The following is a 19842-nucleotide window of genomic DNA, read 5'->3' as shown; positions in this document are numbered from 1 at the left end:
TGTCAATCTCCCTCGGCCTGGGGCTCCATGCAAGATCTCACCTCGTGGAGTTGCAATGATCATGGGAACGGTGAGGAATCAGCCCAGAACTACACGGGAGGATCTTGTCAATGATCTCAAGGCAGCTGGGACCATAGTCACCAAGAAAACAATTGGTAACACACTACGCCGTGAAGGACTGAAATCCTGCGGGGCCCGCAAGGTCCCCCTGCTCAAGAAAGCACATATACATGCCCGTCTGAAGTTTGCCAATGAACATCTGAATGATTCAGAGGACAACTGAGTGATAGTGTTGTGGTCAGATGAGACCAAATGGAGCTCTTTGGCATCAACTCAACTTGCCATGTTTGGAGGAGGAGGAATGCTGCCTATGACCCCAAGAAAACCATCCAAAACCAACCAAAAACATGCTTTGGGGGTGTTTTTCTGCTAAGGGGACAGGACAACTTCACCGCATCAAAGGGACGATGGACGGGGCCATGTACCGTCAAATCTTGGGCGAGAACCTCCTTCCCTCAGCCAGGGCATTGAAAATGGGTCATGGATGGGTATTCCAGCATGACAATGACCCAAAACACACGGCCAAGGCAACAAAGGAGTGGCTCAAGAAGAAGCACATCAAGGTCCTGGAGTGGCCTAGCCAAACTCCAGACCTTAATCCCATAGAAAATCTGTGGAGGGAGCTGAAGGTTTGAGTTGCCAAACGTCAGCCTCGCAACTTTAATGACTTGGAGAAGATCTGCAAAGAGGAGTGGGACAAAATCCCTCCTGAGATGTGTGCAAACCTGGTGGCCAACTACAAGAAACATCTGACCTCTGTGATTGCCAACAAGGGTTTTGCCACCAAGTACTAAGTCATGTTTTGAAGAGGGGTCAAATACTTATTTCCCTCATTAAAATACAAATCAATTTCTAACATTTTTGACAAGCGTTTTTCTGGATTTATTTTGCTATTCTGTCTCTCACTGTTCAGATAAACCTACCATTAAAATTATAGACTGATCATTTCTTTGTCAGTGGGCAAATGTACAAAATCAGCAGGGGATCAAATACTTTTTTCCCTCACTGTACGTGGGCAATGTACAGTTTGTCTGATTTGGCAATTGATGTGCAAGCGGCTTCAGGAATCTGTTGTAAATCGCCACCCATTCAGTGTAATTGTAGAGGCAAAATATTAAGGTTGTAAAATGCGTCTGTTTAGATTAGGCTAAACATGATATATTTGGGTATTCACATAAAATTGTCCACATACCATTATGTTCCTTTTTCTATGAGTGTGCTGCTATAAGGTGTTCTAGGAAATAAGGACTGAGAAGGGTGTAAGGGTAACTTACACTGAGTAAATAAAAATATGCTGCTGAACAAGTACAAACTATTGACATAACTGGATGGGATTTCCATTTTGGGTGGCCAAAATATCTTGTCCTGACTTGCTGTTTTGTCCTGAATGAGTTTAAGCTTTTGGGTTGATTTGAAATGGCTTCTCAAATCACTAAAAAAATCAAATAAAACAATTTGTCAAAGATAGAAAAGCTGTAGATGTTTCAACATTGTAAGCTATGCGTATTTCCAAACAAGTGAACACTTGTATTGCATGATGGAGTATTAAAGGGGACCCCATATCAAATTGAGAAAATAGAGATGGTGAAACATAAATGCTGCTTCATACTGTGTGCCTTGATGTTGCAACACATCTTACCTGTCAACTGTTGTGCAGGAAGCTGCATGCTCTCCAGCCAGACGTCTAGGCTACACAATCTGCCCCGCAACTATGTCTCGTTTAAGTTCTCCGCTTGTTTACTTACTTTACGAGTTTACCTACTCCTAAATTACTTACACACCTTCACCTAATTCGGCTTTGATGGGCTGTTTGCCAGGTTATTGTGTAAACAGACGGAAAGGAGTGGAGAGAGGCGTTCCCAGAGGGCGAAACGCAGGTGAGAGGTTTGAGTTTCACGCTCCTCGAGAAGTGTTATAATTGAACGTGGGAGTTCATCTGCCAGTCAGTGAAATTGGCAGCGCACTAAACTAATCGCAAAGTTTGTAGTATACGGCTTGTGTGACTATGCATGTTTGGATCAGGATTGTTGAGCAGGAGTTTAAGCACGAGTGGCGCATTTTGTCTTTGGCACCCCAAGACGACGTGCGTATTATTTCGTGGATTTAGACGTTCCTTCTCTTCAGACTGCCAGACGCCGCGGGAAGTGGGTGATGTTGAACATGGAGGATTTGAAAGCTCCTGTCAGATTTTTCCACAAGTCTTCATTCAGCATCAGCAGCCTGCTGTTTCGACGAGAGGGAGTGATGAGTGATGACGGTGCCGTGCTGGATGGGCATCTTTCCAGAAAACACATTTCTTCGGGGCCATCTACTAGGCCTAAAGAAGTTTGTGCTCAAGATGGAACATATGATTTACATGGAGACAAGAATTGTCATAAAGAATACGCAGTCCAAGAAGACAAACGACTCTCCAGAAATGGAGAAAGGGAAGACAGAGAAGATACCGATGGAGTGGGAGAGGTGAAGACATCTGGAGGAGTAGAGGGAAAAGCTAAACCGGAGAAACCTCCTTTCAGCTATAACGCATTGATAATGATGGCTATTCGCCAGAGCCCGGAGCGAAGGCTTACCCTCAACGGCATTTACGAGTTCATCATGGGCAACTTCCCTTACTATCAAGAAAATAGACAAGGATGGCAGAATTCAATCCGACATAACCTGAGTTTGAACAAGTGCTTCGTCAAAGTACCTCGCCATTATGATGACCCAGGCAAAGGCAACTACTGGATGCTTGACCCTTCAAGCGAGGACGTGTTCATTGGTGGCACAACTGGTAAACTCCGGCGCCGTTCCACGGCGGGCACCCAGACAAAACTGGCAATAAAACGGGGTGCCCGTTTGACCTCCACCACTGCCGCCGGGCTGGCGTTCACCGGGTCCTTTTATTGGCCGGTGCCATCGTTTCTAAACCTTCAACCTCCTGCGAACTCACACCCGGGCATGGGGTCATGTGTAGGGCCCAATCACTCCAACTATGCCACCTCGATCCTTTCTCAACGGTCACACCACATGAGTGCCATAAATGCTGGAGCAGACCGACTCTTCCAAACAAACCAGGAGTCATCGTATTTTGGCATGGGTGCAGGCGCGCAATACCGTCGTCATCACCAAATGAGCGCAGCCTCCACATTCGCCTCTTCATCGTTGCCATGCACTTTGTCTCTCCCTAACCCTTGTTCCTTTAACTTGCTCAACCGACAAGCTAGTTATTTTTACTCGCATCACCAGGTACCCCACCCGGCGACATTCAATACATGGTGCCAGGATGAGTACCCCCCAACCAAGGCATCTCCAGCCGGACCCATTTACTCCGGAAAAAATGGGCCATCGGATTGCTTGGGGAGTTTGTGTGCGGAGTTCACTAATTATTTTCCCTCAATCAGCCCCATGAGCTCCCTCAACACCAATCTTTCTTGGGATGCAGGGAAATGACCATATTTAAATTAAAAACGTCAGTTTCTCTTTATGGATTAAATCTTACTAATGTCTACCAATGCTGCGAAATGTATTCAAATAATTTATGTGAGTTTGCTATTTCCCAAATAGGCATATGTCTTTGGACAGAAAACAATTATTTAATATTTTTTAAATAATTGCCACTCACGCTTTAATGTGCAATTTAATCTAAACGTATCAACAACAAATTCACGAATGGTCAATATTTGTGGTGCGTTCAGATCATAAAAAAATATATATTTCTTTCGTTAGTATTTTATTTTGTATTTTAATAGACCACTAACTAACTATACATCACAAGATGAAGAGAGATGAGAAAATGATGCTGTATTTGAATTATTGCGCATGAAGTAAGAGTTTCATAATGAGGAATAATGTCGTGAAAATAACAAACTATTTGGTATCTGTGAAGGTAATTATCATGGTCGAGGTTGTTATTGCAAGATTTTGCATCATCGTTTAGGCTATTTTTACAAACAGGCTAAACCATCACTCTCTGAAGTTTGTATTCGTTTTTTTCGTTATTGGTGTTATAACTTCGTTTTGCGATTCGTAGGTCTAGTTCTTAGGGATGTGGGCTACATGAAACATTAACCATTTAATGAAAAAAATGTTTTAAAAAAATGAAAATATCTTGTCCGACTGTGTTCCATAGGTACTCTCCAGATATTTCCATTAATATAACATATCTTCTGACAACTGGATGTGTTTTAACAATTCACTGTTATTATCTTAAAACAAACTTGAAAGAACAATTGTCTTCATAAATGTCCTCTATCAATCGTATTGTATATAGCCTCGTTATTGTTATTCTTATTGTGTTTCTTTTTATTATTACTTTTTATTTGAGTCTACATGGTAAATATTTTCTTATCTCTTCTTGAACTGCACTGTTGTTTAAGGGCTAGTAAGTAAGCATTTCATGGTAAAGTCTACACTTGTATTCAGCGCATGTGACAAATAAAGTTTGATTTGATTTGATATTGCTTGAGGAAGGCTGTGCGTAATTAACGGTTTGCCCTTTAATTAAAAACGAAATCTTTGGTCATGTCTGAAAAAGTATTGGAAATATAGTGTTTACTCTGATGCTATTAAAATAATGTATACATTACAGACAAAAGTCCAGAATTATTTTGATGTTCCTGAATTAAGAGTAAAAGTTCCTCATAAAAATATATAGGCTAAGAGTTTTTCTCTGTCTGCACTCTCCTATTACTTCAAAATCAAATCTGCAGTGATTGTCTCCATCTGTGTTTGTAAATGTATCTCAATCGTCTCAATGCTCAATATGAACACAATGCTGTGTTATGCACTTCTTACATTTTTAGAAAATAACTATACTAAATATGCTTTGAGAAATGATTCATCCCAGAGATGGTGACTGTATGTCTTGCATGATTTGTACTGTATCTGCACTAGCTATCTTTTTCCCTTTTAAGCCTGAAAATGTTTGTTTACAGGGAACTCTGTGCATGTCATATACTGTAGGCTATACGTGTAATTAATTTTATCCATTTTATAATGTGTGTGCAATAAAAACAAAAATAGTGATATAAAAGGGATGAGTTGTATTACATATGCATTCAAAACATAACAGCCGGTTATGTGATACTTAAGGAACAGGAAGAGAGTGTCAATGAGTCCAGAAGGAATCCAGCTGCATCCAAATAGCACTCACACATGCACGCAGGACACACACACATTCTCCCAGTCCAACACTCATGGTCATATTTAAACAGAAACTTCATTAGCACCTGCTGATGAAACCCACTGTTACCACCACAAATAGCCATGCTGCTGTATCTGAAAGAGTTCCAATGCAGCTGTTTTCATCTCAATATCTGGGTAACAATTAAGTACCTTACTATGATTGTTTTAAATTTAAATGGTCAAAAAAAAAAAAAAAATAGCTTCTGAGCAAAGAGCAATTTCTCAAGCAATCATTTTTCTGGGACTGTCTGGGAGTGGGGAGGGAAAAATGAAAACTAGCTGTTACTGTCAGAGAGGTTTTGAACTCTCTTTCTTATTGTTCTATTAACTCATTTACCGCATGGTGATTTCACCATGGAAGGTCAAAACTCTATCCCACCAGAACCTGAAATTTCAGGTGGTCTTTTCAAACAGCTCTCGCAATAAAATAGTATTACCATAATTTTCACAATTTCACAGTATTATTCCTACCTCATATTGTGGAAATAAATATAAAACACGGTGAAATCACGTTTTTTGACTGCACTGGGACTTTAAGATCATCAAAAGTTCAAATCTGAAACTACAGACGTGTCAGTGTGATAAAGGGCATGCAGAGCCTTGACTGAGATGTATAGGGAGAGAGAGAGATAGACATCATAGCCTAGCTGATCTCATTGATCTACTTCTACTGTTTCGCCTGCACATGACATCACCGCCTGATGAACTTTTCCTTACCTTTCTTGGGGCTCATTCGAGATATAATTTAATAAAAATAGATGTGTGAGGACACAGATAAGGACAGATTTCTGGAAGTGTGCCTCTATCAAACAAAAGAGGCTTTATGTGGACTGTAGCCACCTTTCCTAGACAGCCCAGTCTCAAACACAGTCGGCTGCGGTTAGACCAGGATACTGCTCTTAGGATGTTTCATGTAACCTTACACCAACACTGTTGGCAAACTTAGGATCTAGATACAAAGATTATAAAAACATTTTCATTACGCACATGAGTAATTGTGGTATAACCACTTAGAGCAAGATAGAGAGTGAATCAACAAGTAAGCTAGTACAGAATGGGGCTTTGTGTGTCCTGGGGCAACTGTAATACAATCCTGTTTGCTGTGAATTCAGTAATAAATAACAGCCATCCTCTGACAGGCATTGATAATAACCCCACACCTCTAAATCACCCAGCCAGACTCACAGTACCACAGGGCAGAGAGTAAATCAGCATGAGGAGAGGGACTGAGGCAGGCCTCAAGATGTGTCTGTGCACTCAAGGGCAGCTTGTGCTCACCAAGACTGTGTAGCTAGACCGCACACAAATACAAATACAAATACAAATACACACACACACACACACACACACACACACACACACATACACACACACACACACACACACTCACACACACACACATACACACACACACACACACACACACACACACACACACACACACACACACACACACACACACACACACACACACACACACACACACACACACACACACACACACACACACACACACACACACACACACACACACACGGGTGTATGGACAGCTAACAGTCAGTAATCCCAAGTAATCCCACCCTCTCTGTAAGAATTAATCTGGGATTTATGACAGGAAGAGAGTGAGTGAAAAGGGGCCTATGTAAGCTGTTTGGCTGAGACAGGTAGAGGGTGTATGTTTCATAATGATAGTCAAGCTTTGTAAATCAATCCCAAATTTGGGCCTCCCAAATCAGCACACTGTGGGTGTGATTATCCCCTAGCATGTGCCCTCCCAAGGTAGAGGAGCCACCCTGTGAAATAAGGTTGGTAGATGTATCTCCCCCCCAGGCGCCTGCCTGTCTCTCGCCAGTAAGCCAATCTCCCTATGTCTCAGTACTGTGCAAATAATGTACATCTCTGTCTCTCACACGCGTTCACTCTCATCTCTGTCACCAAGAGGTCTACAACAGAGTTACATGTGGGTCTGTGTCTGCCAATATTTGCAGTGGGCACTGATATGTAGCTTAAAGCGCAATGTATCCCGGACCTAAAAAACATGCCACTTCGATACAGCTACGACCGGAAGTGACTTTTCATAGCAGGTTAGGAGAGCATTTTCGCTAACCCTAACACTTTTCCTATCCTTAACCTAATTCTCCTAACCTGCTACGAAAAAGTAACTTCCGGTCGTAGCTGTGTCGAAGTGCCATGTTTTTAGGGAATCTGCCGTGTGTCCTAAGTATAACCCATAATGGGTTAGAATTTCTCCATATAATGTATCAGAAATAAATTTTAACGAGACCCGGAAGCCTTTGTACAGTCACAGTTCTCGGAGCCCGAGGCTTGCACCGAGTGTCAGGATAAAGATGAGTCTGTGACGGTAGGAATTACATTTTTGGGAAAAGTGAACCCTTGCCTTTTGGCTGATCCATTTGTGTTTTCAGGGTGGGTGAAAACAGAGTTAGGTGGTGTGGAATCAGTAAAGGTAACCAGAAGTTATCTGGTGTGTGGTTTGTGTTTCTGCTGGTCAGAGGGAGCAGACACCCTGTGCTAAAGTAATGGGGACAAGAGACGTGAATTGTTTTGCTCTCAAGAAAAGGGCACCATTAAAAGGAGAGAGAACTGGGGTAGCGGTAAATATGAAGTTGACCGACTGAAGGGGAAGATTCCTGGTGTTTGTGATGCTCGTCATTTGGTGCGATGCAGACAGGGTGGTGTTCCTAGGTTGGAGAAGTGTGCAGAAGGGCATGAGACAAAGGAATGTGTAGTATTGTAGGTGTCATGTACAAAAGCTGAAGAATATACGCACATCCAGATACTTTCCACAGGTGCTGGAGTTGTATGCAAACTAATGGAAAACCCCACACACCACTGCTCATGCTCCCAGGTAATTTCATTTATAAAAACGTTTCGCCCCTTAGGTCTTCATCAGGCATCCGTATCCCAGATGGGGGTGGAAGATCTTACACAGTGCCCTCAGAAAATATTCAGACCCCTTGACTTTACCACGTTTTGTTAGTTTACAGCCTTATTCTAAAATGTATTAAATCATTTATTTTTCCATCAATCTACAGACAACACCCCATAATGACATAAGGACAACAACAAAACATTAGAAATTTTTGCTAATTTAATAAAAAGAAAACACGTAAATATCACATTTACATAAGCATTCAGACCCTTTAGTCAGTACTTTGTTGAAGCACCTTTGGCAGTGATTACAGCCTCGAGTCTTCTTGGGTATGACCCTACAAGCTTGGCACACCTGTATTTGAGGAGTTTCTCCCATTCTTATCTGCAGATCCTCTCAATCTCTGTCATGTTGGATGGGGAGTTTTGCTGCACGGCTATTTTCAGGTCTCTCCAGCGATGTTAGATCGGGTCCAAGTCCGGGCTTTGGCTGGGCCACTCAAGGAAATTCAGAGACTTGTCCCGAAGCCACTCCTGCGTTGTCTTGACTATGTACTGTGGCATATAGCAGGTCAGCCATCAGGGGGAGACTCGTTGAGGCCTGGTGAGAGATGTGCCAGGTCTCAACGGGCTCTCAGGCCAGGACTAATTGGGACCGATTGTGGTTGGTGAGTAATCAAGGGGCTGATTGCTCACCAGCTGCACGAGTCCCATAAAGCTGCCAGAAGGGCAGCACACTGAGAGGGGACTGGGGGAAGAGAGGTGACTCCAGTATAGTCGTGCTCAGTCCCAGGGATAAAGGAGGGAGCTCAGTATTGTTCCCCGCAGGATACAGCAAGCCCAGAAGATGGTATCCCTGAGAGTGTCTCCTGGGGGAGACCTATTGTTATCTTTATGTTTGTTATTTAAATAAACATCCTTGAACCCGGCTAATCCAACTGTCCGTGTCTGTAATGGGGTGCGTGCTGGTGGCAGGGAAGGCGCAGGAGAACAAACTTGGTATAAACAGAATTATTTAATAAATGCTCACAAACTCCGAAAACCAACATATACAAAATAAAGAAAGTGGGTACAAAACCCATCGCACACCATAACATACTTAGCACCAATACATGCAACGAACAATCACAGACAAAGACAGGTAAAACAGACGGTTAAATACACAACATGTAATGATGGGATTGTAACCAGGTGTGATGTGAGACAAGACAAAATCAATGGAAAATGAAAAATGGATCAGCGATGGCTAGAAGGTCGGTGACTTCGACCGCCGAACACCGCCCAAACAAGGAGAGGGACCAACTTCGGCGGAAGTCGTGACAGTACCCCCCCCTGACGCGCGGCTCCAGCAGCACGTCGACACCGACCTCAGGGACGACCCGGAGGGCAAGGCGCAGGGCGATCCAGATGGAGACGGTGGAACTCTCGCAGCATAGAAGGATCCAACACGTCCTCCACCGGAACCCAGCATCTCTCCTCCGGACCATACCCCTCCCAGTCCACGAGGTACTGAAGGCTCCTCGCCCGACGTCTCGAATCCAGTATGGAACAAACAGAGTACGCCGAGGGGGCGGAGGGACCTCCCGCACCTCAGACTCCTGGAGCGGGCCAGCCACCACTGGCCTGAGGAGAGACACATGGAACGAGGGGTTAATGCAGTAATCGGGGGGAAGCTGTAACCTATAACATACCTCATTCACTCTCCTCAGAACTTTAAATTGCCCCACAAACCGCGGACCCAGCTTCCGACAGGGCAGGCGGAGGGGCAGGTTTCGGTTAGAGAGCCAGACCCGGTCCCCCGGTGAGACCACAGGAGCCTCGGTCTGACTCTGATGCCAAGGAGCCAGAACCGGCTGATACCCCAGTACACACTGGAAGGGAGAGAGGTTAGTGGAGGAGTTCTGGGCCATCTCTGCCCAGGGAACGAATGTTGCCCCCTCCCCTGGCCGGTCCTGGCAATAAGACCTCAGAAACCTACCCACATCCTGGTTAACTGTCTCCACGTGCCCATTACTCTCAGCAGGAAAACCTGAGGTAAGGCTGACCGAGACCCCCAGACGTTCCATGAACGCCCTCCAGACCCTCGATGTGAACTGGGGACCCCGATCAGACACTATATCCTCAGGTACCCCATAGTGCCGGAAGACGTGAGAAAACAGGGCCTCCACAGTTTTTAGGGCCGTTGGGAGACCGGGCAAAGGGAGGAGACAACAGGACTTTGAAAAACGATCCACAACGACCAGGATCGTGGTGTTACCCTGTGAAGGTGGAAGATCGTTTATGAAATCCACCGACAGGTGCGACCACGGCCGTTGTGGAACAGGTAAGGGTTGTAATTTACCTCTGGGCAGGTTCCTAGGAGCCTTACACTGGGCGCACACCGAGCAGGAAGAAATATAAACCCTCACGTCCTTAGCCAAAGTTGGCCACCAGTACTTCCCACTAAGACAGCACACCGTCTGACCGATCCCAGGATGACCAGAGGAGGGTGACGTGTGGGCCCAATAGATCAGCCGGTCGCGGACAGAACATACAGACGCCCAGCTGGCCACTGGAGGGGAGCGTGCTCTGCACGTGACGCCCGCTCAATGTCCTCGTCCAGCTCCCACACTATGGGAGTGGGATCCATGGGCTGCTCCTCTGTGTCATACAGCCGGGACAATGCGTCTGCCTTAACATTCTGGGAGCCTCGTCTGTAGGAAAAGGTAAACACAAAACGGGTGAAAAACATGGCCCACCTTGCCTGGCGAGGGTTCAGTCTGCTCACCGCCCGGATGTACTCCAGATTGCGGTGGTCAGTCCAGATGAGAAAAGGGTGTTTAGCCCCCTCATGCTAATGTCTCTACGTCTTCAAAGCTTTGATGACAACCAACAGCTCCCGGTACCCCACATCATTGTTTCGCTCCGCAGGGCTGAGCTTCTTTGAGAAGAAGGCACAGGGGCGGAGCTTCGGTGGCGTACCCGAGCGCTGAGAGAGCACAGCTCCTATCCCAGCCTCTGACGCATCCACCTCCACTATGAACGTCAAAGAGGGATCCGGATGGGCCAAGGTAAACAGAGCCCTCAGGTGCCTAAAAGCCCTGTCCGCCTCAGCTGACCATTGAAAGCACACCGGCCCCCCCTTCAGCAGTGAGGGAATGGGAGCCGCTACCTGACCAAAACCCCGGACAAACCTCCGGTAGTAGTTGGCAAACCCTAAGATTCGCTGCACCTCCTTTACCGTGGTGGGAGTCGGCACGGCTGCAATGCGGTCACTCTCCATATCCACCCCTGACATGGAAATGCGATACCCTAGGAAGGAGACGGACTGTTGGAAGAACAGGCATTTCTCAGCCTTGACGTACAGGTCATGCTCCAACAGGCGACCAAGCACTCTGCGCACAGGGACACATGCTCGGTGCGAGCATCTGAGTATATCAAAATGTCATCAATATACACCATTACACCCTGCCAGTGCAGGCCCCTGAAAATCTCGTCTACAAAAGCTTGGAAGACTGATGGCGCATTCATCAACCCGTACGGCATGACGAGGTACTCATAGTGCTCAGAGATGGTACTGAAAGCCATCTTCCACTCGTCTCCCTCTCGGATACACACCAGATTGTAAGCACTCCTGAGATCTAGTTTGGTGAAGAAGCGCGCCCCGTGCATTGACTCTATCGCTGTGCCTATGAGCGGTAGCGGGTAACTATACCTCACTGTGATCTGATATAGACCCCGACACAGACCTCCCTCCTTCTTCTTCACAAAAAAAATCTGAGGAGACGGGTGAAGTGGAGGACCGAATGTACCCCTGACGCAGGGATTCGGAGACATATGTTTCCATAGCCTCCGTCTCCGCCTGTGAGTGTGGATATATGCGACTCCTCGGAAGTGCAACGTCTACCAGGAGATCTATCGCACAATCGCCTCGTCGATGAGGTGGTAATTGAGTCGCCTTCTTTTTGGAGAAGGCGAGAGCCAAATCGGCATATTCAGTAGCAATGCGCACGGTGGAGAGCTGGTCTGGACTGTCCACCGTAGTAGCACCAATGGAAACCCCTAAACACCTACCTGGGCACTCTCGCGACCACAGTGGGGTTATGACAAGCTAACCAGGGTAGGCCCAGCACCACGGGAAACGCAGGAGAGTTAATAAGTAAGAGACTAATTCTCCCGTATGACCCCCTGCGTCACCATGCCCAAAGGAGTGGTGACCTCCCTAATCAACCCTGACCCTAATGGTCGACTATCTAAGGCGTGAACGGGGAAAGGCACATCCACGGGAAAAATGGGGATCCCTAAACTATGGGCTAAAGCTCTATCAATGAAGTTCCCAGCCACGCCTGAATCGACGAGCGCCTTATGCTGGGAATGCTGGGAATGCGGGGAAAACTCAGGAAAAGTGGCAGACACAAACATATGTGCAACAGAGGACTCTGGGTGAGGATGGCACCAACTGACAGTGTGACCTCTGCGGCCACAGATACTGCACGAGCGGGAACCCCCTCCGGTCTCCCTGCGCACCGCCCCTCCCAGCTCCATGGGTATCGGAGAGGGGGTGCGGGATGATGGAACCACCAGACCCCGATCTGAATGTCCACGAGTAGCCAGCAGGTTGTCCAGCCGGATGGACAGGTCCATCAGCTGGTCAAATGTGAGAGTGGTGTCTCTGCAGGCCTGCTCCCGACTGACGTCCTCGCACAGACTGCAGCGGTAATGATCGATCAGGGCCCTGTTGTTACATCCCGCACCGGCAGCCAGGATCCTAAACTCTGAACTCCTGGGCGCTCCTCGTCTCCTGCCTCAGATGGTAGAGGCATTCACCTCAAACTGGTCCAACGCCGCACTCCTCAAACTGGTCCAACGCAGCATCTCCCTCTCTCCACACGGCGTTGGCCCACTCCAGGGTTTTCCCGGTGAGGCACGAGACGAGGGCTGACACCCTCTCACGGTCCGATAGAGCCGGGTGAACGGTGGCCAGGTATAGCTCCAGTTGAAGTAGGAACCCCCGGCAGCCCGCAGCCTCTCCGTCGTACTCCTGGAGCAGGGAGAGACAAATCCCACTGGAACCAGGTGGAAACGGGGCACTCGGGAGAGACCCAGGTTGTGCTGGTGGAGGCACTGGAAGAACTCCCTGTCTCTCCCAGTGGTCCATAGTCAGAACAACGCGGTCCATGGTGATGCCAAGATGGTGACGCATTGCTGCATGTTCCTGGACGAGCTCCTCCACCTCTATGGCTGGGGTACCTTGTCCTGCTGACTCCATAATACGGTTGGTGATTCTGTAATGGGGTGCATGCTGGTGGCAGGGAAGTCAGGCGCAGGAGAACAAACTTAGTATTAACGGAGTTATTTAATAAATGCTCAAAAACTCAGAAAACCAACATATACAAAAGTGGGTACAAAACCCGTCGCACACCATAACATACTTAGCACCAATACATACAACGAACAATCACCAACAAAGACTAGGAGATAACACAGAGGATTAAATACACAACATGTAACGTCGGGATTGAAACCAGGTGTGATGTGAGACAAGACAAAACCAATGGAAAGGTGGTCAGATCGGGGTTGACATTTACACAGAATCAGCATGGACGAGTTGATAGCTCAGTTCATCCGGTCCCAACAAGCATGCCAACAGAAGACGACGACATCAAAACCTACCTCTGTACATTTGAACGGACAGCACTACGGGAAGGATTGCCAAGGCTGAAGTGGGACCTTACAGACAAACAGGCGGCTAACTATGGTGGACTCAAACAGGAGATACTCAGACGCTATGGGTACAGCCTGGCCCATCGTGCCCAACTGTTCCACAACTGGAGGTTCGTGGCTGACGCATCCCCCCGAGCCCAGGTGTTTTGAGCAAGGCGCCCGAGGGCACCTTGACTGGAATTGCCCGGCTCGAGAGGAGTCGATGCAATCAGCAAGCCCCAGAAGCGAGGTGGGCCATGCAGTGAACTACGTCACCTCATGTTGGGCGCACCATAAATAAACGGCACTCAAGGTCAAGGCGAAGGCTGACGGACACGACATGGAAGCTCTATTAGACTCCGGAAGTATGGTTACGGTCGTAACCACGAGCCTGCTGAAAAAGGGGACCGAACGTGGTAGGGAGATGTCCATTGCCTGTGTCCACGGTGACACAAAGTGGTATAAAACCGTATGGGCCAATATTGTGACGCCACAAGGGAACTGCCAGACTATGTTGGGTGCTGTACCTGAGGTGTCAGTACCCCTCTCAATGGGACGAGATTTTTCGCTGTTCGCGGCACTTTCTTTTTGAGTTATTTGTAACTTATTTTGTACATAATGTATCTGCAAGCATATCTTACAGCAAAAAATAGCTTCTGGATATCAAGAAAGCGATCACTCACCTCAGATTAGACAAAGATTTTTTTCTTCAACAAACAAGACGCACAAGACATCCTCCAAAAACCCGGCAGTGCCGACATCTACGTTTTTTGCAAGAGAAAGCGACACAGGTACAGAGGACAAAGAGACGGATGCCTGGTCAGGAGCCGAATAAGGCAACTGGGAAAGCTGCCGTTACCGTCAATACCACTCGCCAACGTGCAATCATTGGACAATAAACTAGACGAGGTACGATCACGAATATCCTACCAACGAGACATCAAAAACTGTAATATCCTACGTTTCACGGAATCGTGACTGAATGACGACAAGGATATTCAGGATACACGCTGCACTGGCAAGATAGAACAGCACAATCTGGTAAGACGAGGGGGGGCGGTCTGTGCCTATTTGTAAACAACAGCTGGTGCAGGAAATCTAAGAAAGTCTCTAGATTTTGCTCGCCTGAAGTAGAGTATATTGTGATAAATTGCAGGCCACACTACTTGCCTAGAGAGTTTTCAGCTATACTTTTCATGGCTGTTTATTTACCAACACAGACAGATGCTGGCACTAAGACCGCACTCAGTCAGCTGTGTAAGGAAATAAGCAAACAGGAAACCACTCACCCAGAGGCGACGCTCCTAGTGGCCGGAGACTTTAATGCAGGGAAACTTAAATCGATTCTACCAAATTTCCATCAACATGTTAAATGTGCAACCAGAGGGGAAAAAAATCTAGACCACCTGTACTCCACACACAGAGACGCATACAAAGCTCTCCCTCGGCCTCCATTTGGTAAATCCGACCACAACTCTATCCTTCTGATTTCTGCTTACAAGCAAAAATTAAAGCAGGAAGCACCAGTGACTCGGTCTATAAAAAAAGTGGTCAGATGAAGCAGATGCTAAACTACAAGACTGTTTTGCTATCACAGACTGGAACATGTTCCAGGATTCTTCCTATGGCACATCAGTCACTGGCTTTATCAATAAGTGCATCGAGGATGTCGTCCCCACAGTGACTGTACGTACATATCCCAACCAGAAGCCATGGATTACAGGCAACATTCGCACTGAGCTAAAGGGTAGAGCTCCCGCTTTACGGGACTCTAATCCGGAAGCTTACAAGAAAGCTACCAAAAGGGCAGCACATGGAGAGGGGACTGGGGGAAGAGAGGTTACTCCCGTATAGTCATGCTCAGTCCCAGGGATAACGGAGGGAGCTCCGTTTTGTTCCCCACAGGATTCAGCAAGACCCGGAGTCCAGAAGACGGTATCCCGGAGAGGGTTTCCTGTGGGAGATCTATTATTTTATTTTTGCTTGCTATTTAAATAAACATCCTTGAAACCGAGATAATCCAACTCTGTCAGTGTCTGATCTGTGTAAACATCTTCACCAAACCCCCTGGTCTGCCATAGTAATTAGGGTTGTTGTTCTGTTGGAAGGTGAACCTTTTCCCCAGTCTGAGGTCCTGAGCGCTCTGGAGCAGGTTTTCATCAAGGATGAATGTGCATGTCTTTAGATATGTTTGTCAGATGTTACTATGGAATATGATCTTTGTCCCCATGTGCAGTTGCAAACTGTAGTCTGGCTTTTTTATGGCGGTTTTGGAGCAGTGGCTTCTTCCTTGCTGAGTGTCCTTTCAGGTTTGTCGACATAGGACTCGTTTTACTGTCGATATAGATACTTTTGTACCTGTTTCCCCCAGCATCTTCACAAGGTCCTTTGCTGTTGTTCTGGGATGGATTTACACTTTTTGCACCAAACTACGTTCATCTCTAGGAAACAAAACGCGTCTCCTTCCTGAGTGGTATGAAGGCTGCGTGGTCCCATGGGGTTTATACTTGTGTACTATTGTTTGTACAGATGAACGTGGTACCTTCAGGCGTTTGGAAATTGCTCCCAAGGATGAACCAGACTTGTGGAGGTCTACCATTTTTTTCTGAGGCCTTGGCTGATTTCTTTAGATTTTCCCATGATGTCAAGCAAAGAGGCACTGAGTTTGAAGGTAGACCTTGAAATACATCCACAGATACACCTCCAATTGACTCAAATGGTGTCAGTTGGCATATCAAAAGCTTCTAAAGCCATGACACCATTTTCTGGAATTTTCCAAGTAGTTTAAATGCACAGTCAACTTAGTGTATGTAAACTTCTGACCCACTGGAATTGTTATACAGTGATTTATAAGTGAAATAATCTGTCTGTAAACAATTGTTGGAAAAATTACTTGTGTTATGCACAAAGCAGATGTCCTAACCGACTTTCCAAAACTATAGTTTGTTAACAAGAAACTTGTGGAGTGATTGAAAAACAAGTTTTAATGACTCCAACCTAAGTGTATTTACACTTCCGACTTCAACTGTATATACACACAATATTCAATTTGGATAAAAACACAATAATTTGGACATTTTAAAACTATAAAAACGTTTTTTAACTCAAACTCCTCGTAAAGGCCAAGAGGAGACAGTGTGTTGAGCCTGTAGATCCAGAAAGATTCCATTTGAAGAAGTTTCCTCTCAATCTCGCCTCCCCTGCATGACATCTTGAAAATTCCAATGTATCTCAGTGAACTAATAGGATGTCGAGCTTGTACAAAAGGAATAGCAACCGGATGTTTTGTCTCACCTGTCCATGTATTGCTGCGGTGCTCACTGATCCGGGTCTTAAGGCTTCTACCGGTGTTCCCTATGTAAGACAGACCACAAGGACATTTCAACATGTTGACAACATTGATGGACATGCAGGTAATCAGGCCATTGATCTTAAATCTTTGTTCGTTGCTGGGGTGGGTCAGTGAGTCCCATTTGTAGGTGAAACTGCACATTGGCCACATTTGTAATTACCCTTCAGAACCTTGTCCTCACGTTTTTGGGGGTCTTTTAGAGACCATACGTGAGGGATATTTAAAGATGGGTTTCAATTGTACTAGAGCTTCCTGATAATGTCCTTAAATGGCTTCCTCAATGGTGCGTCTTGTGTGAATCCAGAGGGGACATGTTCTGATTTTTCTTGAACTTGGGCATGTTTCACCCAATTGTCTTTGTACCCCCTTTTCTTCATGAACTTCTTTGAGGAAAAGATTATGATTATTAGAAAGCAAATTACGGACTCTTCCTTAAATCTGCGTATTCCTTCAAAGCTCAGTTGTCCTGAGTCTGCACAACCCTGCCAGGACCTAGGATCAAGAGAGACACTCAAGTGTTTTAGTACTATATCTCTTGACACAATGATGAAAATAATCATGGCCTCTAAACCTTCAAGCTGCATACTGGACCCTATTCCAACTAAACTACTGAAAGAGCTGCTTCCTGTGCTTGGCCCTCCTATGTTGAACATAATAAACGGCTCTCTATCCACCGGATGTGTACCAAACTCACTAAAAGTGGCAGTAATAAAGCCTCTCTTGAAAAAGCCAAACCTTGACCCAGAAAATATAAAAAACTATCGGCCTATATCGAATCTTCCATTCCTCTCAAAAATTTTAGAAAAGGCTGTTGCGCAACAACTCACTGCCTTCCTGAAGACAAACAATGTATACGAAATGCTTCAGTCTGGTTTTAGACCCCATCATAGCACTGAGACGGCACTTGTGAAGGTGGTAAATGACATTTTAATGGCATCGGACCGAGGCTCTTCAGTTAGTGCTAAATACGGCTGCTAGAATCCTGACTAGAACCAAAAAATGTGATCATATTACTCCAGTGCTAGCCTCTCTACACTGGCTTCCTGTCAAAGCAAGGGCTGATTTCAAGGTTTTACTGCTAACCTACAAATCATTACATGGGCTTGCTCCTATCTATCTCTCTGATTTGGTCCTGCCGTACATACCTACACGTACGCTACGGTCACAAGACGCAGGCCTCCTAATTGTCCCTAGAATTTTTAAGCAAACAGCTGGAGGCAGGGCTTTCTCCTATAGAGCTCCATTTTTATGGAACGGTCTGCCTACCCATGTCAGAGACGCAAACTCGGTCTCAACCTTTAAGTCTCTACTGAAGACTCATCTCTTCAGTGGGTCATATGATTGAGTGTAGTCTGGCCCAGGAGTGGGAGGGTGAACGGAAAGGCTCTGGAGCAACGAACCACCCTTGCTGTCTCTGCCTGGCCGGTTCCCCTCTTTCCACTGGGATTCTCTGCCTCTAACCCTATTACAGGGGCTGAGTCACTGGCTTTACTGGGGCTCTCTCATGCCGTCCCTGGAGGAGGTGCGTCACCTGAGTGGGTTGAGTCACTGATGTGGTCATCCTGTCTGGGTTGGCACCCCCCCCCCCCCCCCCCCTTAAGTTGTGCCGTGGCGGAGGTCTTTGTGGGCTATACTCAGCCTTGTCTCAGGATGGTAAGTTGGTGGTTGAATATATCCCTCTAGTGGTGTGGGGGCTGTGCTTTGGCAAAGTGGGTGGGGTTATATCCTTCCTGTTTGGCCCTGTCCGGGGGTGTCCTCGGAGTGGGCCACAGTGTCTCCTGACCCCTCCTGTCTCAGCCTCCAGTATTTATGCTGCAGTAGTTTATGTGTCGGGGGGCTAGGGTCAGTTTGTTATATCTGGAGTACTTCTCCTGTCCTATTCGGTGTCCTGTGTGAATCTAAGTGTGCGTTCTCTAATTCTCTCCTTCTCTCTTTCTCTCTCTCGGAGGACCTGAGCCCTAGGACCATGCCCCAGGACTACCTGACATGATGACTGCTTGCTGTCCCCAGTCCACCTGACTGTGCTGCTGCTCCAGTTTCAACTATTCTGCCTTTTTATTATTCGACCATGCTGGTCATTTATGAACATTTGAACATCTTGACCATGTTTTGTTATAATCTCCACCCGGCACAGCCAGAAGAGGACTGGCCACCCCACATAGCCTGGTTCCTCTCTAGGTTTCTTCCTAGGTTTTGGCCTTTCTAGGGAGTTTTTCCTAGCCACCGTGCTTCTTCACCTGCATTGCTTGCTGTTTGGGGTTTTAGGCTGTGTTTCTGTACAGCACTTTGAGATATCAGCTGATGTACGAAGGGCTATATAAAATAAATTTGATTGATTGATTTTCTTAAACCTTTGTGTGAGGTCCATGGTCTGTTTCTGGTAGGAAGCATCAGAGCTGCATATTCTTCTGATGCGGCTGAATTGACAGCGAGACTTTTAATAAGTGTATGTGGATGAAAGCTGCCACCTCTAAGGAGGGTGTTCCTGTCTGTACGTTTCTTATAGGGATCTGTAGAGGGAGGTTTTGTCTTTAATAACCACCACATCAAGAAAACTAGTTAATAATGAAACAAAGGTGCTCATTCATAGTTTAGATAGGCATGGAATTCCAAGAGTTCTTCCTGGGTCCCTGTATAAATCACAAAAACATAATCCACATATCTCCAAATTAGGAGAATATTGGAGAGAA

The 19842-nt window shown here is 46.2% G+C and overlaps 1 protein-coding gene across 1 annotated transcript; it reads left to right on the top strand.

Moving 5' to 3' along the window:
* Positions 1-1757: 1757 nt before the first annotated feature.
* Positions 1758-5225, top strand: foxg1c (forkhead box G1c). Its single transcript, XM_021582800.2, has one exon. It carries the CDS (start codon positions 2212-2214, stop codon positions 3490-3492), a length of 1281 nt encoding a protein of 426 aa, XP_021438475.2. The 5' UTR covers positions 1758-2211; the 3' UTR covers positions 3493-5225.
* Positions 5226-19842: the final 14617 nt, after the last annotated feature.

Source organism: Oncorhynchus mykiss, chromosome 24, assembly GCF_013265735.2.
Source record: "Oncorhynchus mykiss isolate Arlee chromosome 24, USDA_OmykA_1.1, whole genome shotgun sequence".
Lineage (NCBI taxonomy): Eukaryota > Metazoa > Chordata > Actinopteri > Salmoniformes > Salmonidae > Oncorhynchus > Oncorhynchus mykiss.
Note: the sequence above shows the minus strand (reverse complement) of the source record. Positions and strands in the feature narration are given on the sequence as shown.